Raw genomic sequence first — 22,784 nt, 5'->3', positions numbered from 1 at the left:
GCTGTTCTGCACATATCACTTGGCTGCAGGATAAACTTAGCCAGCTAGTCGTAACGGAGAAGCCTGTAGGCAGCTCGCACTTGGCACCTGGTGATGATACCACTGGCATGTCCTTGTCTTTACCTTGAAGTGAAGCAGCATGTTTTCGTGTGAACATCCTTTTGCTTGACAGTAGAAATGATGAATAGGCTTGTTTACTGCTAAGAAAAACCTAAAAGAGCTCTTGGAGACCATAATGTCAGTGAACCTCACTACAGACAAGATATGTGCAGCACGCTGTGCCCTGGCTAGAGGTCGGTCTGATGCTGCACACCTTGGGTTTTCCAGCATGAAGAGACGTAAGGTTATCTATACTATCCCCATTTTCTTCCTCATGTCATTGCTTGTAAAAGGTATTCTAATCCATACCTAATGGAGTCTCAACATCTTCCTTACTGGGAATGACAAATACTTGCACTAGTGCATTACAAGGCAAAATAAGTCTCTCTTACAGGTGTATTTATTATCTCCTTCTGTATGGTATTTTGGATGAGCTTGGGTGCAGGTTCGTAGTTTGAATCAATACTCAGTAAGGAAAAGAACTGAGGAGCTCACTTTGCTACTTAAAAGTGTATATAGACAGGATTTAGATGCTGAAGTGAAAGAAGTCAATTCAGATCCTCTAGTGGTTGCCTAAACATGAGCCACCCACTGACATTTTTGTGTCAGAGTTCTTCAGATACTGACACATACCTAAAAATGACCCAGTTTGAAGAGTTACATGCTTGTACTGAGCCTACGTGATGTGATTCAGAGAGAAGGCAGTGAGCAGCTGAGCTCTGTCTCTCTACCTCTGAGCCTTAAAATAACTAGCGCAGCAGCTGTTTATATTCAGATATGGCAGAGGAGAAGGAGGCGATGCTGTTACTGCCCAGAACTTGCATAGGCAAAGTTAAAGCACTCGGGCCCTGAACGTCAGGTTTTTTTTACTCCATAGCCTTGCTCAGTTGGGAGTTGGCATCTTCTGTTGAGCAGTCATTGAATAATGATTGAAACAGTCTGGAGAGCAGACCAAAGTCTTACCTCTCCCATAGTACTACCATGATATCTAAACTGTAAAGTTGTTCTTGTCTTTGTTTTTACTGAAGCCCCACAAATCTGGTGCTTTGAGCTGTACTATGTACTTGGCTACCTTCTGGTGTTGTATCCTGATGGCTAGTACACTTCAGAAGGACTTACGGAACTTTATGGCGTTCAGAAGTTTATTTGTAATTATTTTATCTTTTAAGACTCTTAGGAGCCTCTTTCCTCTGGCTGATGTGTAATTATGGCTATGTAATATCATGTGAAATATTTAAATAGTTTATAAATTTATCTAATTTATAGTTACTCCTGTAAAAGCCCAGGAAGTTACCTATATCTCATTGCAATGAATGACTGTGATACTTTTATCTTTATTCTCCTTGCTTCTGAAATTGTTTGTTTATTCAGTTGAGTGCATCTTAAAGTTATTTTGAAACTTGACTTCAAAGTTGAGTGACGCAGTAAGGCACAAGGACTGAAGGTACTGGCAGATGAATTTGGCAGGTTATTAAAAGGGAAGTTCAGAGAGCTGAGGAAGTCTGGCAAAAAAAAGAGCAAGTAAACTAGGAATTAAGAAATACGTTGCATGTTAACACTGTATATTTCCAGCATTTGTAGAAAAGTAATGGAAACAGACTCTGTACTTTGGGATGGGAACAAAAGTCACATTTTTTCCACCCATTATGAAATGTCACTTTCAGATTATTAATTCATCGTTTCTGAAAGACTTAAGCAAATACTCCCTTTTAAAATGTGTAACTGGGTCATTGAGAGAAGAGAATTGAGTGTGGGAATTAAATTAAAATCCCCTCTTAAATTAGAGCAAATTAAAATGAAAACCTTGTTTAATTGATTTTAAACACTTTTGGATCAAGCTGTTTGTTTTTTTCTCTGAAGCCTTTCATGCTACATCTACAAATCTAATTTCAGTGATTGATTACTGTGATTAAATGATAAAAGCGTTTTTGTAAACTCTTGACCTCAATCTGTGCTATAGTCTAGGAAGCCTAGCTTCTAGTTGCTGTAACTTAAAGAAATTAAAGGAGGCAGAAAACATTTTATTAATCTGAAAATATACTGATACGTGATAATGGAAGAATATGATTAAAATCAATTACATGCTTTCATCATAATTCTGGAAAGCACTTTCAGATCATGTCCTTAAAATACATACAAAACACTGAAGTAAAGACGCGATAGGGAGGAATAACTTTGGTTTACTGTCCTTCCAGGTGAGTAAATCAGGAAAAATGATTAATAGCTTCAAGTATTCTCAGAACTGCTGTGAGACCACACTGTTTCATCGCCTGCCATATCCTTTTGATTTTAAATAAAAGCATGTAATACTCTGACAGCATGGAGACATTCCTTATTAACAACAACAACAAAAAAGAATCTGACTTGTGGTTGGCAAGCATGGTGGGGGTTTAAACCCAGAGACTTAATAAATTCCAACAGGGGAAGATGCTAAATTCACGATCAATTCTTAGATATCTATCTGTCCAATATGAATTTTTCTTTTAACTTCTGACTTGAGTCAAAACCTGCACATCAGAATTCCTGTCCACCGATTTTTCTTCGGGCTAGATATATACATGATTTTTTCTTCCCTCTAGTTATGACTGAATTAGAAATTGTGTATGTATATAGAATAATAATAGGTTAAAGGGATTTTATCAGCAGTTATTCATTGGTCCACCTCTACTTCTTGTCTTATCTAAATGTATTCATTTTTTCACATGCTGGTTTTAAGTTGACACTGGTAACATTGAAAGTGTAAGTACCGTATGTGAATCTATAAACACCTATCTTTCTCCCACCTGATTTTGCTTAACCATGTGTTTCCAAATTAGGTGCTAATAATTGGCATCTTGCATTGCAAATATGTAATCTAAGGAAGCTTTTTTTTTTCAGTGATGCTTTTATTCACAGGGAATTTTTTTCACTGGTAAAGTAATGCCAAGGTTGGAAATACAGTATCTCTCTCTGACATTGGTGGTAAATAACAGTAAAGACTGAAACTTGGAGATAATAAACAACTGGATATGGACAGTTGAATGAAAAACTTTGAGTTTAATACACTTCTAGAAAGTTTTCCAAGTATTTACGCTCAGTTTTAAAATAATGTATACGTATGGGTCTACTTGAAAGGACTCTTATCTGACCAAATTATCTTCTCCCTAAATCATTGCTAGTTGTCACTTGTCAGAAGTAAGGTTGGGTAAAGGACTTCTTTTAAATGTAGGATTGATGAGCATTCCATAATTGAGCAAATGTAAAAAACAGAGGCAAATCCAATTATTCTGAATGTCTGGAGTAAGATATTATTAGTCATTTAGATGTCACCAGTATAACTGTAAATGAACTAGCCTAAAACTGACAGAATGAGATGTATGAAATTGAGCAGTAAATATTTAATTATAATTGCAAAGTACTATGTTAAAATAAAACTGTGGTAAGTCTTCAGTCCTTCTTTGTTGTCAACCTTTGCTTATAGCAATTCAGCTTTATTAAATTTAGCTTTGCTGCATAGATAACCTTCAGTCAGAAAGTTCCAAGTTGTAGACAACCCTATACTTTATTGAGCATCATTAATAAGCTGTTTGGAATAGAGTTTTGCAGGTAGTACACAAGTTAGGTGCCACTGTGTGTACATTGGTGTGAATACCTGAATGTTAAAAGTGCTGCAAGTAGCACGGTAAGGATGATATGCTAGTCTTAGTTCAGACTTCTTTTGCTCAGCCTCTTTGCAGTATTTAAGCTGAATTGTTCAATATTGACTGTTATGTATCTGTGTAGCACTTTAGCATCGATTTTAAGGTTTTACCACTGTAGCAGTGTCTGTCTTTGTGTTTTCCCATAGGTTTTGAGGGACGTTGTTTTGTCAGTTTAAGGATGCTGATGACTTTCGTTGTTACAGGGAGATTTTTTTTCTGACAGCGTGAATCTTCAAAATTTGGTTCAAAATAATAGGAAGGTCATAAACTTGTTCTTGGTAGCTGTAGAATGTAGCAGAAACAAAACATGGAGGTAGGTAGTGTGATTCTAGTGATGCTTGTGTATTAAAGCCCTAAATAACATAAGGATTCATCTGGCAGCTCATAGGCCAAATTCAGGCCTTGGGAGTTCTTCCAAGAAAGAATTGAACAGCTGAGGATGCAGTGAACAGCTGATTTCTTTCCTCTGCAAACAGTAAGGCACTGCAACTGCCCCTGTTGCTGCAGCCTTTCAAAAGAGTGGCCCGTGCACTAAGATTTCCTTCTCCCAGGCTGAGATGTAGCACATGGGAGTTCCCATACCAGCACAGCCCTGGGAGCGGACTGGGACTGAGAAGGATCAAGAAAGATATGTGGCTAACAATTACGAAGACATAGCTCTATATGTACACAAACACATATATATAGTTTCTGGTTTCCATTAGTGTTCATTATTATGTAATCAAACTCTAAAATCTTTTAATAATGCTTTATTTCAGTGTTTATTTTTATCTTGTATTGAGTCAAGTGGGAATCACTTGACTGTGCGCGTGAAAAAAAGTTTGTGTGCAAAGACAACTAGTTATAATACAGGCAGCCTTCGGTGGAACTCTGAACGTAGCTCACCTTGAAAACTAGATGGAAAGCACTAAGGTTGTTTATATACACAGATGTGAGGAAGGCTGCAAGTACATTGTGCTTTTTTTGCCTGTATTTTTGGGGCAAACCCGAACACTGTCCCCCCACCACCAAATGGACACTTTTTGGTTTTTTTCCTCTATTCAGAAGTTGCTGTGTGAGTGCATGTGGTTTTTTTTTTTAGACGTAGTTATTTTGAAATTGTTTCTAGGTGGTATACATCATTTCTACTAATTCCTACTAATAATATTTCAAGAGTGTATTTTAGTTGACTAATGCTGTTCAAATACTAACGGCAGGATATATTATTCAAAATTTTGCCCAGAAATGTGAAGAAAGTTAAGAATCAAATTGAATCATTTCAGAGTTAAAGATGATTTTGTAACTTAGTTCCTTACTATAAATGTCCATTTGTTTAAAAAGGAGAAAACAAAATGATGTAGAAGACACCTGAGTGATATTCTTAAGTTAAAGCATTTCTTTAGAAGCCATATATGTAATAAGTTATTAACTCTTCTCATCATGCTTTTCAAAAATGCTTTTCTTCTATATCAGTAAAATAAATGCCAAGGAATTGCCTTGGAAATTGACAGGAAAGAAGGCTTAGCTTTAATTATAAAGCTAATAATAGCTAGCTTGTAAACAGGGGAAGAAAAATAGATCTGTATGCTTCCAGCAAAAAGTGATGCATTTCTGTAAATTCCACTTTAAAAAAATCTTAAAACTTAAAAGAAGTATAATATGGCAGTTTGCATTTAAACCTTGTTTTATCTCACCAATAGTAATAGTTTTCATTAGCTTTAGAATTTAATTATTTTTGTCTGTTATCCTGCAAGTTCTTTTTTTAATGGTAAGCAATAAGAGCAATAACACTGACTCTTAAAAAAAAAAAAAAAAAAAAAAAAGTCAGATTTCAACTTCATATGAATCACAGTAGGGAGTCTAAACCTATGTGTATGTACTTGTAGGTATAGTTAACATTTGCTGTAGCTTAACATTTATGTGTAACATCTTTGAGTTTTAAATTTTTCTAGGCAAGCTTGTATTCGTGTTTCAAAAGGGATTGTATGGATATAAATCAGTAGTAGTATGAAATGAAATTTCCTGCTGCCTATTAAAATAAACATTAGTAGACTTTCAGGTATATTCTGATTAGGGATTCTCCAGACCTTTGAGGATCTGCTACAAGGGATGCTACATCTATGAATTTATTCATTTTTTTCCCTGTACAAGATAGCTCTGCTGTAGTGCACTTCTCAGTCTTCAGCATCTGTTTAGGGTTTGGGATTTTTTTCTTCTTCCTGTTGTTTGTCTGTTAATAAGGAGGGGTGAAGGAAGGGGGCGTTTCCCTGCTCGGTGCCACTTTGATTAATATAACTTTTAATAACTTTTTCTCACAGTGCAGTTGGTGTTATGTTATTGTTTGTCCAGTTTGTGATGTTTTGAAAGTCATTAAATGCATGCTACCAAGGAAAGGAGGAAAAAAAAAAAAAGGTTCCTGTAGTAAATAAACTACTTGTGTCTATGTTCACAAGGCTTCTAGTTTATATTTGAACAATACTCTGTATGTAGAGTGTAATGCAAGCTTGACGATCTTTTGTCTTTTAAATGCCATCTGATAATTACTGGCGATTTACAAAATGTAAAAAAAGTATCTTTGTAAAACTTCCTCCAGTTTGTTTTTTTTTTTTTAAGTGTATGTCAAGATGATGAAGAGAAATTGAAACAATTTGCTTAGCTCAGGTTGTCACCTTGCCTTATAGTTGGTTAATTTGATAGGATACTTATGTTATACATGAAGTGAATGTGAGTGCTGAACAATTTCAGTTTATGATTATGAGTTCTCAGATACAGATAATACAATGTCTTAAATATTACAGATCACCTCATTTCATTTTGGCTGGACATTAATTCAATATGCTCGTGCTTTTAACTGAAACAGTAAAAAGTGGGTTGTTCACACTAAGCTTCAATCAAATGAAGCCATATGGCAGAAAAATAAAAGCCTAATTTGTGTATTTTTCACAGAAGCTCAAGAAATGTGATTATTAGGTTTTGAGGGAAGTGTTTAAATATCCCATTTTACTTTTGACACGTCTTACAGAGAACAAAATCCTGCATTTTTCCTCTTGCAGGTTCTGAAATGTTAACTTGGCAACAGGCAAGGAAACCGACTTTGGTGTCAGAAATGTTTTTTCTCAGGGTAGATGTTTTGCCTTTCTCTCTTTCTGAAATGGGTGGAGCAGATATATGAATGTTGTGCAATAGCATTCTTATGAGTAGCAAATTATCTGAAATATACTATAGAAACAAAGAAAAATAAAAACTTTCCTAAGGAGAAATGCCTGTGTGTGCATGTGTGTGCCTGCATCCTTGGAGGCACTGGATGCTGTTGAGATACAGAAAAACCCCTTGTTGTCACTCTCTGAAACACCAGTATGTTCAAGGTCATAAAGAAGAAGTGGGTTTGCTTATTGCCCTGGGCTCTGACGCACTTAGCTAGCTTTACAGAACATTCTCTGCTCCGTCTCCTGGCTCTGCCCCCAGAAAGAGAGGGGGGAGCTTCATCTGTTCCCATTGCCAAGGCGGGGATGGATTTGAGTGGGCTCCCAGGGTGCAGACCTGCCAAAGAGTCGGACTCCCAGTTGGTACCAAGTCAGAAGGCTTTCACAGTTCCAGTGAGAGCGGCAATGCTGCAGTATCAGAGACAGCATGTAATGCTATTAGTCATCAGCATGCGCATATGAACCTTGTGTCTCCCACTGACCGATGGGCATGTATTAGAGAAATTCTTTAGAAGGGTTGCTTTGCTATACCAGACCTGGTACTCTGGTTCATTTGTTTTCTTGTTTCAGTATTACAGCCTATATTTCTGTCTGTATTTGTTATGTGTCATCAAACGTCCAATTAGGTTTGTCCTGTTCTATTTTTACTGTGCTAGTAAGTAGTTTCGTGTTTTCTATTTTGCTTTGCAATAATGGAAAAACACCATTAGAGGTTTGGTTTAATCTTAAATTTGTTTAAAACATCATGCAACGTGTAAGAAAATTTATTAATGGAGCTGGGGTAGGAATAAATTGTCATAAAATAACAAAAAAGCACTGATGCTCTTTAAGTAGTGTTTAAGCTGAAGGACCTTGGAGGGATTAAGGAAAATGGCAGATAAGTGCACTTGTACTTATTTCAGAATAAAGTAAGAATATGTTCAGTCTTTCAAGTGGATGGTTAATGAAATGATTCCTGCTGATTTGGACTCATTTATCTAGAGTATCTGTTGGTTTAAGTAGGGCATGATGTAATGGTTGTAATTCTGTCTGTAAAACTTAACGTTAAGTGCGTATGGATTTTAAAGTATCCAGTGGCTGCTAGCTTTGTTTTATTATCACAGAATACTTAACTTCAGTAGACTTAAATTATTTAATTACAGCGTTTTTGTAATGTCCATTATTTAGACTGTTTATAGCAAATAAGTTGTTTTATATATGTATGTTTTACAGCAATCAACAAGCGTTTTTACTCGAAAATGTCCCATGCAATAATGTAAGCTGCAAGAGTGTACGTCGTATGTTTAAAGTTTTTTGGGAACTCTCGGATCTAAATCAAATCAAGGATGCAGTGGTAGCAACCTTCTTTGACATATACGAAGATGTAAGTTCAGCTCCTTAATACAGCAACCAGCATCTCTCTTTGTGTTGCTGTATCTGTCTGCGTGCCCTTGGCAGGCTGCTTTGTAGAAACGTTGGCTTTATGGTGCACGGCAACAGTGCCTTCACCCTGGGAAGTTCAGTCTTGAGATGCTCCCTGAAAGGTGAGCAGATAGCAGCAGGCCATCACTGCTAAAAGTTTGCTGACCCTCCATATGCTCCATTTGAACTGCCCGCTCCATGAACCACATGCATTGTCCTGCTTAGCTGTGGATGGAGCACTCTCTCCTAAATTACCATAGATTAATAAGATTTGAAAAATATTTGAAAGATTTGAAAATTAGTAGCAAAGGTGTAAACTTTGCTGCACACATTCTATTTTCTCCTTTGTATCTCTAAGGGAATCTGTTTGCTAAATTTAGGTATTATGTAGAGTAAATCAGCATTCTAATGTAAATTTATTTTTTTTTTTTTCCTTTAGGGAATCTTGGATATCGTTGTGCTAAGCAAAGGCTACTCCAACAAGGACTTTACTATCCACACATTAAAAAATAACTTTGAAGCAGATGCCTATTTTGTTAAAGTTATTGGTAAGTTATCACTGTATAATCAAGTTAAAATGGGACCTTCAGAGGAATGTGAATATTTGAGCCTCTGTATATGATAACATTATGGTGATGCTTTGTGTATGATAATTCTAGAAAAGAAAAAACAGTGTGGAAAATATCAAGGATTGCAGAAATCTCTCATTGCAGAATCTGAACTTTAAGTTTGGTTTGTTGCATTTCAAAGGGGTTTTCCTTGTTTTTATTTTAGTGTACTTATTAAAATTCAAAGTAATTCTGCCCACTATTTTCTACCCTTTAGCTGTTTTTTAATATCAAGGTTGACCACAATGACCTTTAAATAAGTGTTCATTATCTCCCGAGTGTAGCTTTTGGTTTTTATTTTACAAGAACGCATGTCTTATTTCACTCATAAACTAGAGGTGGGCTAAATCTTTCCGTTCGTCCTGGACCTATCCTTCTGCATCCTAGCAAAATTCTAAAGACAGATAAGATACTATGTCTTTAAAAACTCATTTCTCAGCTGCCTTCTGAAGGAAAAACAAGAATTATCAAGTGTCTAAAAATATGATCTGCACATGGAACCAACTTATTCAGCCTAAAAGAGAAATGTCAGGAAGATCCATGTCTTCAATCCATAATGATGCATAACTATGGAAGGAAAGTGTTCTGTGTGTCCGCGCAGGATACAACATCGAGTAAAAAACTACAGAGAGTAAATAGTAAGAATAATTTCCTAAATAATGGCTTGCGAAATACTAACGTAAATTCCTGGAGAAGCTGCAGTGCTAGCAACATTGGAGGTCCTGACAACTAGGTTAACAGAATATGTAGTATATTTAATTGTTTTTTGAGGGATAGGGTTGGACTAGCTGAATTTGGGGCCCCTTCTGTGAATGTTTTGTACAATACCTTCACTTACCTCCTCACATAAAATAATGTTGTCAATATAAAAATGACATTACATTTACACATGTCTATCATTCAACTTTCATATTTTTTTAACGTGTGATGCTATTTAAAATTTGGCAGAAGATTAGCTCATAAATCACTAATTTGAGGAAAAATATAATTGTGCTTGCTCATATAAATACGTATGCCATAGTGAGACAGAAAGGAACCAGAAGAAATTACAGCAATATTGACTTGAAGGAACATGCTTTGTTTGTCCAAAATGACTGCCTTTTTATCTCACCTATTTTCAGAAACCAAGGCAAGAAACAATAGCCAACTGCACTTGTTTTTATCTGTGCCTAGAGTGGTTGCAGTATTTTCTTTCCAACAGGGATTTCTGTCTTTTTTGCTGTTCCTCTGTCATATCAAGCCTACTTTACTGGAGTTGTTTTCTGTATCATCTGGAAATGATGCAGAGTCTAGTGCAAAACGGGCTGGTTTCATTTCAGTGACGACTGGCATGGTGTATATTTTGCTTATGCTGCGGGATGTACTCTGAGAGCCAGTTTGTTTCCATGTGTGAGTCGGTTTGGTGTTTTCAGCCTAAAAGCACTACATGGCACAAAACACATCTTACCATAAAAGCGTAGAATGGCAATAAACATAGCAAGGGTGTGTGAACTAATTAGAGCCTTGGTTTAATAGGCTAGAGTTAGATGATGATATTTGTAATTGAGAGTAATTAGATTTTCCAATTGCATGTCCTACTGTGTTCTTCCAGGTTACAAAGGTGTAACTTTGAGCTTTGAGCTCACTGCTTGTCTGTCTACCGTGATGTTTCTGAGAACAAGTTAAAAAATGAGGCTGTACGTGAGCTTATGAGGACAAAGCTAAACAGGAACAACTAGAGGTTCACCTTCAAAAATTGTATTTGCCTTCATGTTACTTAAATGCATCTAATCCTTCTAAAACACACGTTCTGCACACCATAAGATAAACAGAACTGCAGCTACTACTGGGGGCTGATGCATTTATTACTCTCTCCTTAGCCTGAGCTTTATTCTCATCGTAATACCCTATAATGATTTGTCATGTTGATGGAAGCCTTTTAAATAATACTGTATATGGGTAGTGTAATTCACACAACCACACGTAAAATCCTCTAGAAAAATCTTACACTTCACAAAGCCATATTAGAATTATAATTGTGTGATATTTTAATGGGGAAAAGAGTAATTTTCAACATGCTTTTTGATTCAATCTTTGTAAATCTATCTTTAAAAGCGGAGCAAGCCTTTTTTGAGCACCCTCTTAGGGTGTGAGTATTTTTGCATAGAAACCCCAGGAAATGGGAATTAATGAGTAGTCTAAAATATTTTTACTGTGGTACAGGGGAGAATATTTCTAACAAAACATGCTTTGTGTGAGCTAGTGTATCAATAAATGCATTGTGTTCACTTATTTGGCATACAGACAATGAAGACAGTTTTGCTGATTATAAGTGATGTCAGATGTACTTGGTCAGACTATTCGTTCCAGTAGTGAAACTGAAGAGTAAATTGCAGTGTGCCGTTTTGCATCAAAATAGGAAGAGTTGGTTCCACTTGCATACACGTTTATGTATAACATATAAAATAAGCTTGCAGCTTAAAAAGTCTATTTGTAGATACACACAGCCTTAAAATTCTACTTTGCCACGTCCTCATCTTACCTGTCCAGATATTTGGGGGGGGGGGGGGGGGAATGTGTAAAGATAATAGATTTTTCCATGTTTGGAAATGTCAACATTTTGCAAACAAAGAATGATAACTTAAAAATCATGACAGTTAATATTTGCACACAAAATATTAGAAGTGTTCCTTCACTAGAAGAGTGCCATTTCTGACTCCAGTAGGGAATGATTTCTAATCAGACTGTTACACTATGAACAAGTACACTTTTAAGTATTTCACTGTCCCCAAACATTTTGTACCTGAAGCTCCATGGAGCCTTAAAGTAGACAAAAAATGCTTTGAAAAAAAATCCCAGTGGGTAGGAGGACCTGCCCTCAAATCTAGTCCAAATCTTAATTTTCAGTCTGCCACACATGCTTTGGGGTACCATAACTCACGGAGAAGTTATGTTTTCACTTAGCTTCAATACTGCCTGGCATGTATCCTCTTCCCTGCTCAGAGCCATTACTGGGCTGCTGCTCAACCAAACTGTTGTCATTTGAAATCCAAATTTTGCATCAGAATGACACCTTAGGGTTTTGTGTGTATGTGGTTTTTGTTGTTTGTTTTAAAGGCATTTTAGTACTGATATACTAGTCAATGTGACAGGATGTTCTAGGTTATAGAACAGATGGCTTTCACTGTCTGTCATTTAGTTGATTGTGTTAAACAGATATTTCTGTAATTTAACTGATTTTTTGAAACTAATAAGCCTTAAACAAGTAATTGAACAACTGTCACAGGCTTTAGATATTAAGTAGCATTTTACACATCTGCTTATTATACTTTTGAATTCATAGAATAAATAGGTAATGGGATTTTTGTTTGTTACAGCTTTTGTGAATTGCTTTAAATCAAGATATAAAATTATCCATTGTATAGAAAAGCTGTTACTTACCTTTTTACCAGTTAAAACAGTAAATCTGAATCTCTACCAATATTTTTAAATGGTTACAAATGAAGAATAATTAATAAAAAATAACACTTTAAAAATGTTTTCATTTGGAATTTTTTTAATTGGCAAATCTCTCCTTTTGAAGCTGGTTAATCAATGAGGTATGATAAAACAGTGACTAGCTGATTAATTTCTGCAAAGAAGTATACTTGAAACAAATGAGGAATTTTTTTCTACATTAACATAAGTCATATAGAAGAAATTTATTTTCTTTGTGTTTTAATGGATACCTGACACTATTGCTATACTTTAATAGATTTCAGAGGTTGTGCTTTTAAGATGGCTTGTTAACAGAAACACTACAAGCTCACGTTTTGTTTTTGCAGTTCTCAGTGGCCTTTGTTCTAATGACTGTCCTCGGAAAATAACAGTAAGTGTAACTATAACTTTGCATTATTTAGCTTCAAGTAAGCTGAGGTCTAATTATACCAAAAACTCCCCAAATATTTAGATAGTTATTAACTGGAAGAATATATAATCCAAATTATGACTGGCCAGGTCATGACAAGGTCTGCACGTTTGAGATGCATACCTTTCACCAGCTGCCGCCTCGGAGGTGAAACCAATTGACTGGTTCTGCAGTGAGATTTGTTACCCAGCATCATGGGGGCTGGGATACACCAGATACAAGAAAAACTTGTGTAATACGGCTGGATGCCCAAACTGTGCAGCGTGCCAAGTCTTGTTCTGGGTAGTCAGAAAGGCCACGCAAAATTGATCATGGGACAGATTCAGCCATATAGCCACTTCTGGACTAAAACACAGTAAGTGGGTACAATGAAGGATAGAAGGAAAGGAAATATACTTGGTTCTGATGATTCTGCAGGTAGCTACATATACATGTGCCTATTTCTATTATTTCAATCATTTTAATCATCTCCAGAGACCCTGCAACTTACCCACCAAACTTTGAATTAGCAAATTGTTTAGCAATGCTCACAGTGAAAGTTGGCCTAAAAGAGCAACTTAAAGGAATCAAAGCTAGCGTTAGCACTTTAGCTCTGCAAAAATATGAAATTTAATTTTGACTTGAAAATACAAAAACTGCTTCAAATGGGACCAACTTTTTCTTCAAGCCTATTTTAAGACATAGTGTTTAATTTCTGATATAAAATAATAAGGGGGGTTGATAGCTTAATTGCAAAACTAGAGAGAGCGTTTAAAAAGCAGATCTTCACAACAGATGTTGGTGAACATTTCATTATCGTGATCATCAAAACACTATTGCCTCCACTGTAAAAGAAGTTCTCTGTCAGAAAGTAGCAAAGTACATTATGCCAGTATACATCTACTTGGTACAAACGGGGGGGTGGGGAAAAACACCACCACGACCAAAACCAAACCATACAAACCAAATTTTCATCTTATTTTCTCATCTTTCATAGATCTGCATTAATTAATGTCACCTTTGTGGTGTTCTTTCTCTTCATTTTAATCAATTTTTATTTTTCAGGCTTTAATTCCATCTCATCATTATCACTTATTCTTACGGTTTAGAACTTACTGGTTTTTGAGGCATGGTGTGAAACGTGTCTTCATCTCTTCTTTAAGTGTTCTTTCTGTAACTCATTTGAAAGATCTCTACTGGATTTGATGTCGCAATATCAGCTTGAATTCAGCTTTAAAAAAAAAAAAAGGGCAAAACTTGCTTTTAAATCTGTTCTTACAGTTGTCCCCTTCTTGTCCCTTCCCCAGCATAGCAGATAGTTGTTTCCTTCCCTTACTTAGGTGATTTGTTATGGTTCATCACTCAGTAATCCACAACTATCTTTGATTTGATTTTTTTAATTTAATTTTTTAATTTATTTTTTCCCCATAACTGTACTTTGATGTTTAAGTACGTTTTCTCCATCAAAAGAGTTTGCTTGAAATAGATATTGGTACTCGACAAGTAACTATTCAACCACTTTCATGAATTAAATAAAACACTGCTAAGTAATGAATTTGTGTAGTATTTTTCAATTCAGAAAGATCATCAAGATAGTGCATTCTCTCAGACAATAGCAAATGAGTTCTGCTTTTTCAGAACATGCAGTTACTTTTTTTAATTTGGGTGGGTTTTTATTTTACTTGTAACTTCCAGGGAAACATTAAACCTTTTGCCAGAGGACTGAATAGTTTTGCTTTCTTCAGGAGACACTAAATGTTACTTAGCCAACTGATTAGCCTTATTTTGAAAACCAATTTCCACATAATGCTATGAACAAAGCAGTTGCAAGATTTTGTAGTTATCTATATCAAAAAGAAATCATTAATCTAGAAATGTTTTTCTTCGGTTTACTGTTTTATTACTATAGTTTTGTCTGTTCCTAAAATTTTGCCTGTTTTTTCCTCCCCCTCCTTGTAGCCTTTCGGTGTTAATCAGCCTGGTCCTTACATCATGTACACTACTGTAGATGCAAATGGATACCTGAAAAATGGGTCAGGTAAGATAGCCTCATAATGAGAATACACATGGCAGGGCCTTTCTGTATATACTTCTCAGCAACCTAGAGAGTTGGTAAGAAGTTTACAGGAGTGAAGTGGGACTGGTTTTGAATAGCATCTTCAGTTTACAAGGCCAAAACCTCCTACTTTCTCCTCTTTCTTTACAGATTGCATATTTATTATGAACACTGCAACTGCATATTTTTTTTATTTCTGTCCCATGCAAATTGGGTTTGAACAGTTGGCCACATCTTGCCCAATCTGAAAAATTGTTGAGTACAATGTCATCAATTTGAGATAGCATAAGATTCTGATGATTTACTTTTCCTACCAGTTTCTTAACAATTACGTATTAAGACATAACAGTGGCCTTGAAACACCTAAATAGAATCTTGCAGCCACATAGAATCATAGAATTGCTGAGGTTGGAAGGGACCTTTAAGATGATCAAGTCCAACCATTAACCTACCCTGACAAAACCACTTCTAAACCATGTCCTTAAGTACCATATCTACCCTTTTCTTAAACATCTCTAGGGATGGCGAATCCACCACCTCCCTGGGCAGCCTATTCCAATGTTTTAATAACCCTTTCAGTGAAAACAATTTTCCTAGTATCCAATCTATACCTCGTCTGACATAACTTGAACCCATTTCCTCTCGTCCTATCACTTGTCACCAGGGAGAAGAGGTCAGGCTCCACCTCTCTACAACTTCCTTTCAGGTAGTTGTAGAGAGTGGTAAGGTCTCCCCTCAGCCTCCTCTTCGCCAGGGTAAACAACCCCAGATCCCTCAGTCGTTCCTCATAAGACTTGTCCTCCAGACCCCTCACCAGCTTTGTAGCCCTTCTCTGGACACGCTCTGACACCTCAATGTCTTTCTTGTAGTGAGGGGCCCAAAGGAGAAATGAGAAAGGATCAACATAATATTCAGTAAGCACAGGGTGTATTTTTCTAGAGTTGTTCACTACATCTGGCAGGCTAACAGGCATCCATAAAATCATGTGTATCATGAGGAACATAGAGAGGGAATGACAAAGTATTAAAGAATCATTAGGTAACAGGATCAAAAGAAATGCAGAGGAGCAGTGCTTCGTGTAACTTGTAGCTTAACTTGAGGTTTAATCGCATGAGATGTTGCAGATGCCACATCAAAATGTGGCATGAGTCCAAAAACAAAGTAGACAAAAAAAGAATTCTCCACTAGACCATGGTCCAAGCAGGGCCTAATGTTAGAATATCCTGGGGTTTATGCTGCCTTCCTAGGTCTGTACTAGTGGCTCCTAGAAGACACAGGTGACCGTACTAAGTGTTCTATTAGTCTAACTTACTATTGTTAATCTTATGACCATAATGGACTCACTTCTTGCTTAGGCAAAAAAATCCCAAACTTGCAAGCCAAAACATGATCAGAGTGTGCATGTCTGTAAGTTGCGCTGTTCTGACTCTTTCCCAATGGTGGCAGTTGTCTGCATCTGTCACTCGAGTCTTATTTGAAATTAAACTCAGATTTAAAAGAAAAAAAAGTTTCTCATAGTTCACTGGGCAAAACTGTACTCTGTATAACACTAATTTAAATAGCAGTAATAATTTAGGGGAAAAAATTCTGACACATTGTCCTAAATCAATAATAATGCCTCTCACCTTGAATACTGTGCTCAGGACTATTAATTCTGCCCTAGAAAAAATAAAGAGAAAGAAAATGTCCTGAAAAAAGAACCAGACAGCTGCAAAAACATATCCTGATATTCTGTAGCACTTCTGTATTCGTACATACTTAAATATGGGTTTGAAAGCTTGAAAGTATTAGCCGACGTTTTTCAAACAAACTAATAATTAATTCTAACAATGCAAAGTATCTTTTCTAATTGTTACACAAATTCATTTTAACAAACTAATTGTCCTGCCAGTTGTACACAGCTTCATCGCTCTGAAGGTTTTCTTCATAAGCTAAATTTAAAAAGAGCTTACACGTTTAGAAACACTTAACCCTATGATGGGTTTAAAGATTTTTAGTTACACTATGCTCTGTTAGATTATCTGACCCATGCCCTTAGGCAGCCAGTTCTGGTTGGGTAACGACTGGCATATCTCGTTATTGCCAATTACCAAGATGAAGGCTCACAAGCTTTGTCAGAGTCAAGTCACAGTACAGCCTATCTTGTTAACCATGTCAGAAAATACTGGTAAAGGCCTACACAAGATCTTTCTCCTTATCCCTCAAAGGCCTGGATTCCTGTGGATGGGAAGCTTACTTCAGTATGCTGTCTTTGGTTATTTGTGGTTCCTAATAACATTTGAATTCACTAGCTTACTCAAGCCAATTTTAGCTGGAGCACACGCGCCTCAAATAATACTCTACCAGTTCTGTAAAAATCAGCAGTTTGGTAGACGACAAAATTCCACATGAGGAAAAAACTTTAGTTAGAGATCAACAGTTATTAGGTTTGGTTTTGTCCTCAGGCTGGCTGTATGGTCAGCACAAATGCAGTTGCAATTAGCCATAGCCTGAAATGTTCTTGCCCAAGCAGTAACGAAGGAGCATAGCAGAAGAAAGCTTAGTGTGTACTGTGGAGGATTTGTGGAGAAACAGAAGATACGGCTCAAAGATGTTGCCGGTTCCGTACAGGAAGTAGGGCTGCTTGCCAAGACACGCAGGGTTCATATTCATACAAATACAGACATCCTTAGTTTCACAGCTGTTATGCCATTTTTGAAGGCATTTTGTCTCAGAACAGGTTTCTAGAGATTCCTACTGTGTTACGTGTATCGCTTTAATCCACATTGGAGTGCCTCTTCTGTTCTTCTTGATGACCAGGTATCTTGGGTTTTGTCCAGGTTTTGCTCCCATGTTTCATATTGGCTTCAGAGTTCAGTTTCTGATAGGACACCAGTAAGACCTATACTGTTAAATACAAGCAATTTTGTTGTACCTACTCCTATTTTAAAAGACACGAGTACTTGTTTTTCAAAACAACAAAAACATAAACAGTTTGGAATGCACTCCATATCTTAGTAAAGAGGAAAAACTCTTTTACTTTTACAAATTTGTGTAATAAAGATTGGAGTTCACTAATGTCTCCTTATGCTAGTAACTAAACTACTTGCAGCTGATGATCACTGCCGCTCCGTACTCTTGGGGGCTGTCGTCTTGGAATATGGGCCTATTGGTAAAGCTGCTTCTGGAGAGATCCTGTCAGAGTTACTGGAAATTACTATAATGTCTATATTACAAAATTTCTTTCCAGCCTGCCACTAAAAGTTAGTTGAGTGCCTTCATTGGCTGAGCATGTATCTAAATTAAGAAATCGGTGGGTTTAAAGTAGTGTAATGTATTTATTCCTTTGGGCTCACTGAGACTTAATGCAGGCCTGCCTAAATTTGGTGCACCCGTGGGAATATAAACTAACTTAATAAAAACAGAGCTCCATAGTTCTGTTGGCCGTGTGACTTGTGGATAGATACCTACACATAATCTTATTATCAGATAATCAGGAGAACTGATGATAACTCTGCCTAAGTACCAAAACAGATGTTTTTTGCATAAGAAAAGAAACGCATCGGTAAAACCATCAAACTGACCTTGGTTTTTTTTTCTTTAGGAAAGTGCTATAAAATGGCTACAAATCAAAAAAACTACAACATAACCTTTGCTTAGATCTAGTTATGCTCAGATTCATTGGTCATGTAGTCAGAGAAGATTTTTAACTCTTGCTACTTTTTTGTAATTTACACAGTCTCAGCCTTAGAAATCTGATCTTTTAAGTGAACTCAATACAATACACTTTAAAAATCCTGTCTAACAGCTAGTAGAATCTATATTATTAGGTTCTTGAAGGTATTTTATATTTGGGATATCATAAATAGTAACTGTAGGGGACTGAAACTTGGCATATCTGGATGATGTATTACATGCTGCTTTTTAAAATTGATTTTGATAAATTGACATAATTTTAGTAAGAAGGTGGCAAAATAATGGGTTTGTGGGATCTCAAGTGCAGAATATCTATTAAAAGGTTGATTCACAGCAGTATAAACTGATTCTAAACCCCACTTTGAGGAATTACAAATTTAGCTGGGTTTGGTTTGTGTGTGTTTGACCCTTTGGTCCTTACTACTTAAGCTTATAAAATAAGCAAGTGGCAAAATGGAGATGTTCTTCCAACTATAGACCTCTGTGTCGTGGAAGAATGCACGTAGCTTACAAATTCCTTTTATCTGTGGGGAATAAAGCTAGCTTAAAATTTGGATCTATTTCATGTATCATTTTCTTAATTATTTTTTTCTGGTTCTGTCTTCCAAGAACAAAAACAAATTTTTTTCTTAAGCATTATCTTTAGGGTTTGGTTGTTTCAGGGTTTTTTTTTTTTTTGGGGGGGGGGGGGGGGGGGAGGGCAATGGTTTTAGAAATGCAATGTTTTTACAATTTCCTCTAAGAAACAGCTATTAAATATGATTTAATACTGCTGTAGTACCATTCATCTTCACCACTACCATATTTACAATAATAAAAACCTAACAGAGTCCAATCATGATGAATTTCCTTTTCTGTTTTGGCATTATGAAATACCAGTGATGAATTCCAAGTGCATTTATGACCCTAGCAGTATTGCTACAGGGACTTTTATAATACTGTCTTTGATCAGTTTCTCAACTGTAATACGTTAATAGATTTTTTTTTTTTTTTTTTTTTTTGAGTCTGGATAATTCCTGCAAGAACTTTTCAAAGTCACATTTTTTGATGCTATTATATTAAGTTTGTAGCTAAACTTTCTTCTTTTACAAGTCCTACTCATAAAATTCAGTAAATGTTCTTCTAACTAGAATTATTGGCCTGCAGGTTATTATCTTGAAAAACAGCCTGTTACATCAGAAACATGTTCTATTTGACTATCAAGCAATACCTCAAGCAACACTTTTATATAAGTGTATCGGTGGGCAATACCAAAACCCACAGAGCATTTTGGGGCAATATATAAACTTACAAAACGTCTTTTCCACATTAAGCTTTTAAAAGTATGGCATCAATATACTATTTTAAAACTAATTTTTACCAACTTATTTGCATTCCTTATATAGTACCATGGAACAATCCATAGCTGAAGCTTTTAGTTACATTAAAGCGATAATGAGAGAATCTGATTGTTTAAAAAAATGTGTTTACAAACTATTCATCTCTTTCCCAAGAAGCAACATGAATACAACATAGTTCTTTTTATGATGAAAACTTTTTTTTTCCGAGTCAGCTGATGCTGTTTGTTATCTTTACCACTGGTCTTAACAGGGTAAGAGTTACTGGCTGGAGCACTGAAACCAAAATATCCAGTCACCTAAAGTTATCCTTCCAATCCTGGGCTAAAGTAAATCATACAGTACTCAAAGAAACGTCCACCGTTCTGCTTCTGATCTTCCTAATTCTGCAGGTCTTTAGTTCTGAATTATGGTATCTTTCATGTATGCAATATTCATGCAAAGAGTAAAATAAAAAGGCACATATGGCTGTCCTTATCTAATTCATTTTAAGGTTCTTTGATCTGCCAAGCTGTAACTACAAGAAATTTGCATAATTACAAGAGGTTTTTTTAAAACATTGTTAGAATTATTCTCTCTCCTATTAACATTCCAGTATGTTGTTAAAAGATAGTGGAATAATAATTAGCGCACATTCTGTGCTTTTACTTTCACACTGCTCAATTCACTTGTAATCTTACAACAAGAAATACTGTTAAATTGGCTACAAGGAATAGCAATTGCCAAAATGAGCATTGGAATTGAGAAGTACAGGGTCTTGCATCTATGGTTAATATCTCCACAGACCTTCTCTCTCTGAGAGGAAATTCAATTGCAACAGCTTCTTCAAATATTGAAGGAATTTTATGCTTGAGATCAGATCAGGTCCATGTGTAAATCTGGGAGAAGTACACAAACTCAAATTTAAGTCATGCTTTCTGCTCAGTTTCCTGCAATCTGCCTTCTCCACTCCCAATTTCTTTTGGAGTTGTCATTTTTAAGGAGACCCCCCCAGTTAAGTATGAACGTCATCCTGGATTTTCAGCTCTACCTCTGCATTTCCACGCTTTTATTGGCCTCTAGGAAATTTCTAACATTATTCTGCCATAGTGTTTTTCAGCTGAATCCTGTAAGCAACAATGCATAGCATAAAGTAGTTTATAGTATATAAAGTTAAGCATAGAGTAAATCAAAACTGTTCTTAGGGTGGGGAGGGGTAGGATACACAACATGAATTCAGTAAAGCTAACCATATGCAAGATGTTGGGCTTTGTCGGTTTTTTGTTGTGTGGTTGTGGTTTGTTTTGTTGTGTTTTTTTTTTTTTTTTAAACTTCAGCATTCTAAAAAAAAAAAAAATCATTGTTGTTAATGAAATAGTAGCCCTACTAAATCTCTTACGGTTTGAATAGAATTTTGCTTAACGACTGCCAGTTAGATTATTGCAGATTACATCTATGTGGTTTTATTTGTTAACGGTTCTGACCTTGGCTAAAACTGCAGGCATGTCAATTTGGCAAGCTGAAGTGGGTCCCAATAATGATCCTTCGTGTTTTCTTGAGAAGGCTACCTACTTGATATATTTAAGTTCGTTTATTTTATTACCAATAACACAAACTGATTTTCTTACAACCAATGTCCTTGTGGACCCAGAACAACATAAATAAGATCAGATACTTTAAATTTAATATGGAGCAGCTGTTAATTTACTGAAATGCTTAAGAAACTGCACAGGGATGGTTTCCTATTATAGCACCATCAGAAGACAGGCATTTTAAATTTGTTATTGCAATGTTGCCTGGTCAAGGGCTGAGCAAGTCAAATGACTGGGTAGTCCTGTAGAGCCTTCATACTTTGAACATCAGGCTGCCTTTGGCCATCAGAATTTTTACACTGTTTTTCTTTGTGATACCCCTTCCCCTTTCACCACAACCCAATTTTTCTGTCTTCCTGCTTGCTTTTGCCCTCTTCTGCGTAACATCTGAATCCTCAGATACCTTCTCTTTCTCTCCTTTGTAGGAATTGCTGGCCTTGAAGTCTGCCAGTCTGCAGACAGGCAGATAACACGGATAAGACCGGTAGCTGTGCATTGCCATAACCACAGCAGTACTCGCTGACTCCTTAGTGTGTTGACTGGCCAGACAGCTGAGGCAAAAATGCTCAGAGCTCCCCCTTGCCACTTCTGTGACAAGGACACCTATGGTGGGGAGTGCAGTGTGTGGCATACCCAAAATATTTTTTTAATAGATTTTTTTTTGAGGTACCTCATATGTCTTGTGGTACCTCAAAACAGATGAACCCTGCAAGCCAGGCCCAACCTGGCTGGAGCTTCAGGTTGATGTACTCTTTCATGTTTTCACTTCCACTTAAAATGGGAGAATATCTTCTGTGTTTCAGCCTGTGCTGTGGTCATCTTAATTTGCTCTCTTAAGTATGCCAATGGATTTTGGAGTTTGAAATAAATAGGCCCATAGTTGCAGTTTGTGTCTGCCAAAAATTGTGTCTACCAAATGCTGTGGGCCAGGAACAAGAGAACAATGTATAAGGCTTACTCAAAGATCAATATCCATACATAGGCATAATATTATCACATGATCAGATTAATTGAATTGCTCTTATGGATCAAGTCGTCATTTGTTTAAGCATCTGTATGACTGAAGCTGTACGGACTGCTAGCCTTTGCAGTTCTCATTTCACAGCTCTTGGGTTTTGCTTGGTTTTCTTTTAAACCTTCCGTGGCAGAATGACCTTTCACATGCTGTTAAGTTGTGTCCTTCTGTTTTTTTTGAAATCTGCTTACTCTTCCTTGTTGTTGTATTGAGTTCTCATGCTGTTTAACTAAATTGGATTGTGAGGTGAACACAAATGTCTAGCAGCTATTATAGTAATGAATTTAAACATACA

General features: G+C 36.4%; 1 protein-coding gene across 1 annotated transcript in view; it reads left to right on the top strand.

Annotated features, from left to right (window-relative positions):
* The window catches only part of ITFG1 (integrin alpha FG-GAP repeat containing 1), a gene marked incomplete at its 5' end in the record, with an annotated part of 88,997 nt that overhangs the window by 52,473 nt on the left and 13,740 nt on the right, over positions 1-22,784 (top strand). The window contains 4 exons of the mRNA XM_082489605.1: positions 8,174-8,324; positions 8,802-8,910; positions 12,774-12,817; positions 14,795-14,873. Of these exons, the coding sequence (XP_082345731.1) occupies positions 8,174-8,324; positions 8,802-8,910; positions 12,774-12,817; positions 14,795-14,873 (383 nt within the window). The remainder of the gene's footprint in view (positions 1-8,173; positions 8,325-8,801; positions 8,911-12,773; positions 12,818-14,794; positions 14,874-22,784) is intronic.

This window comes from Vanellus vanellus (assembly GCF_965231255.1).
Source record: "Vanellus vanellus genome assembly, chromosome: 12".
Taxonomy (NCBI): Eukaryota; Metazoa; Chordata; class Aves; order Charadriiformes; family Charadriidae; genus Vanellus; species Vanellus vanellus.
Note: the sequence above shows the minus strand (reverse complement) of the source record. Positions and strands in the feature narration are given on the sequence as shown.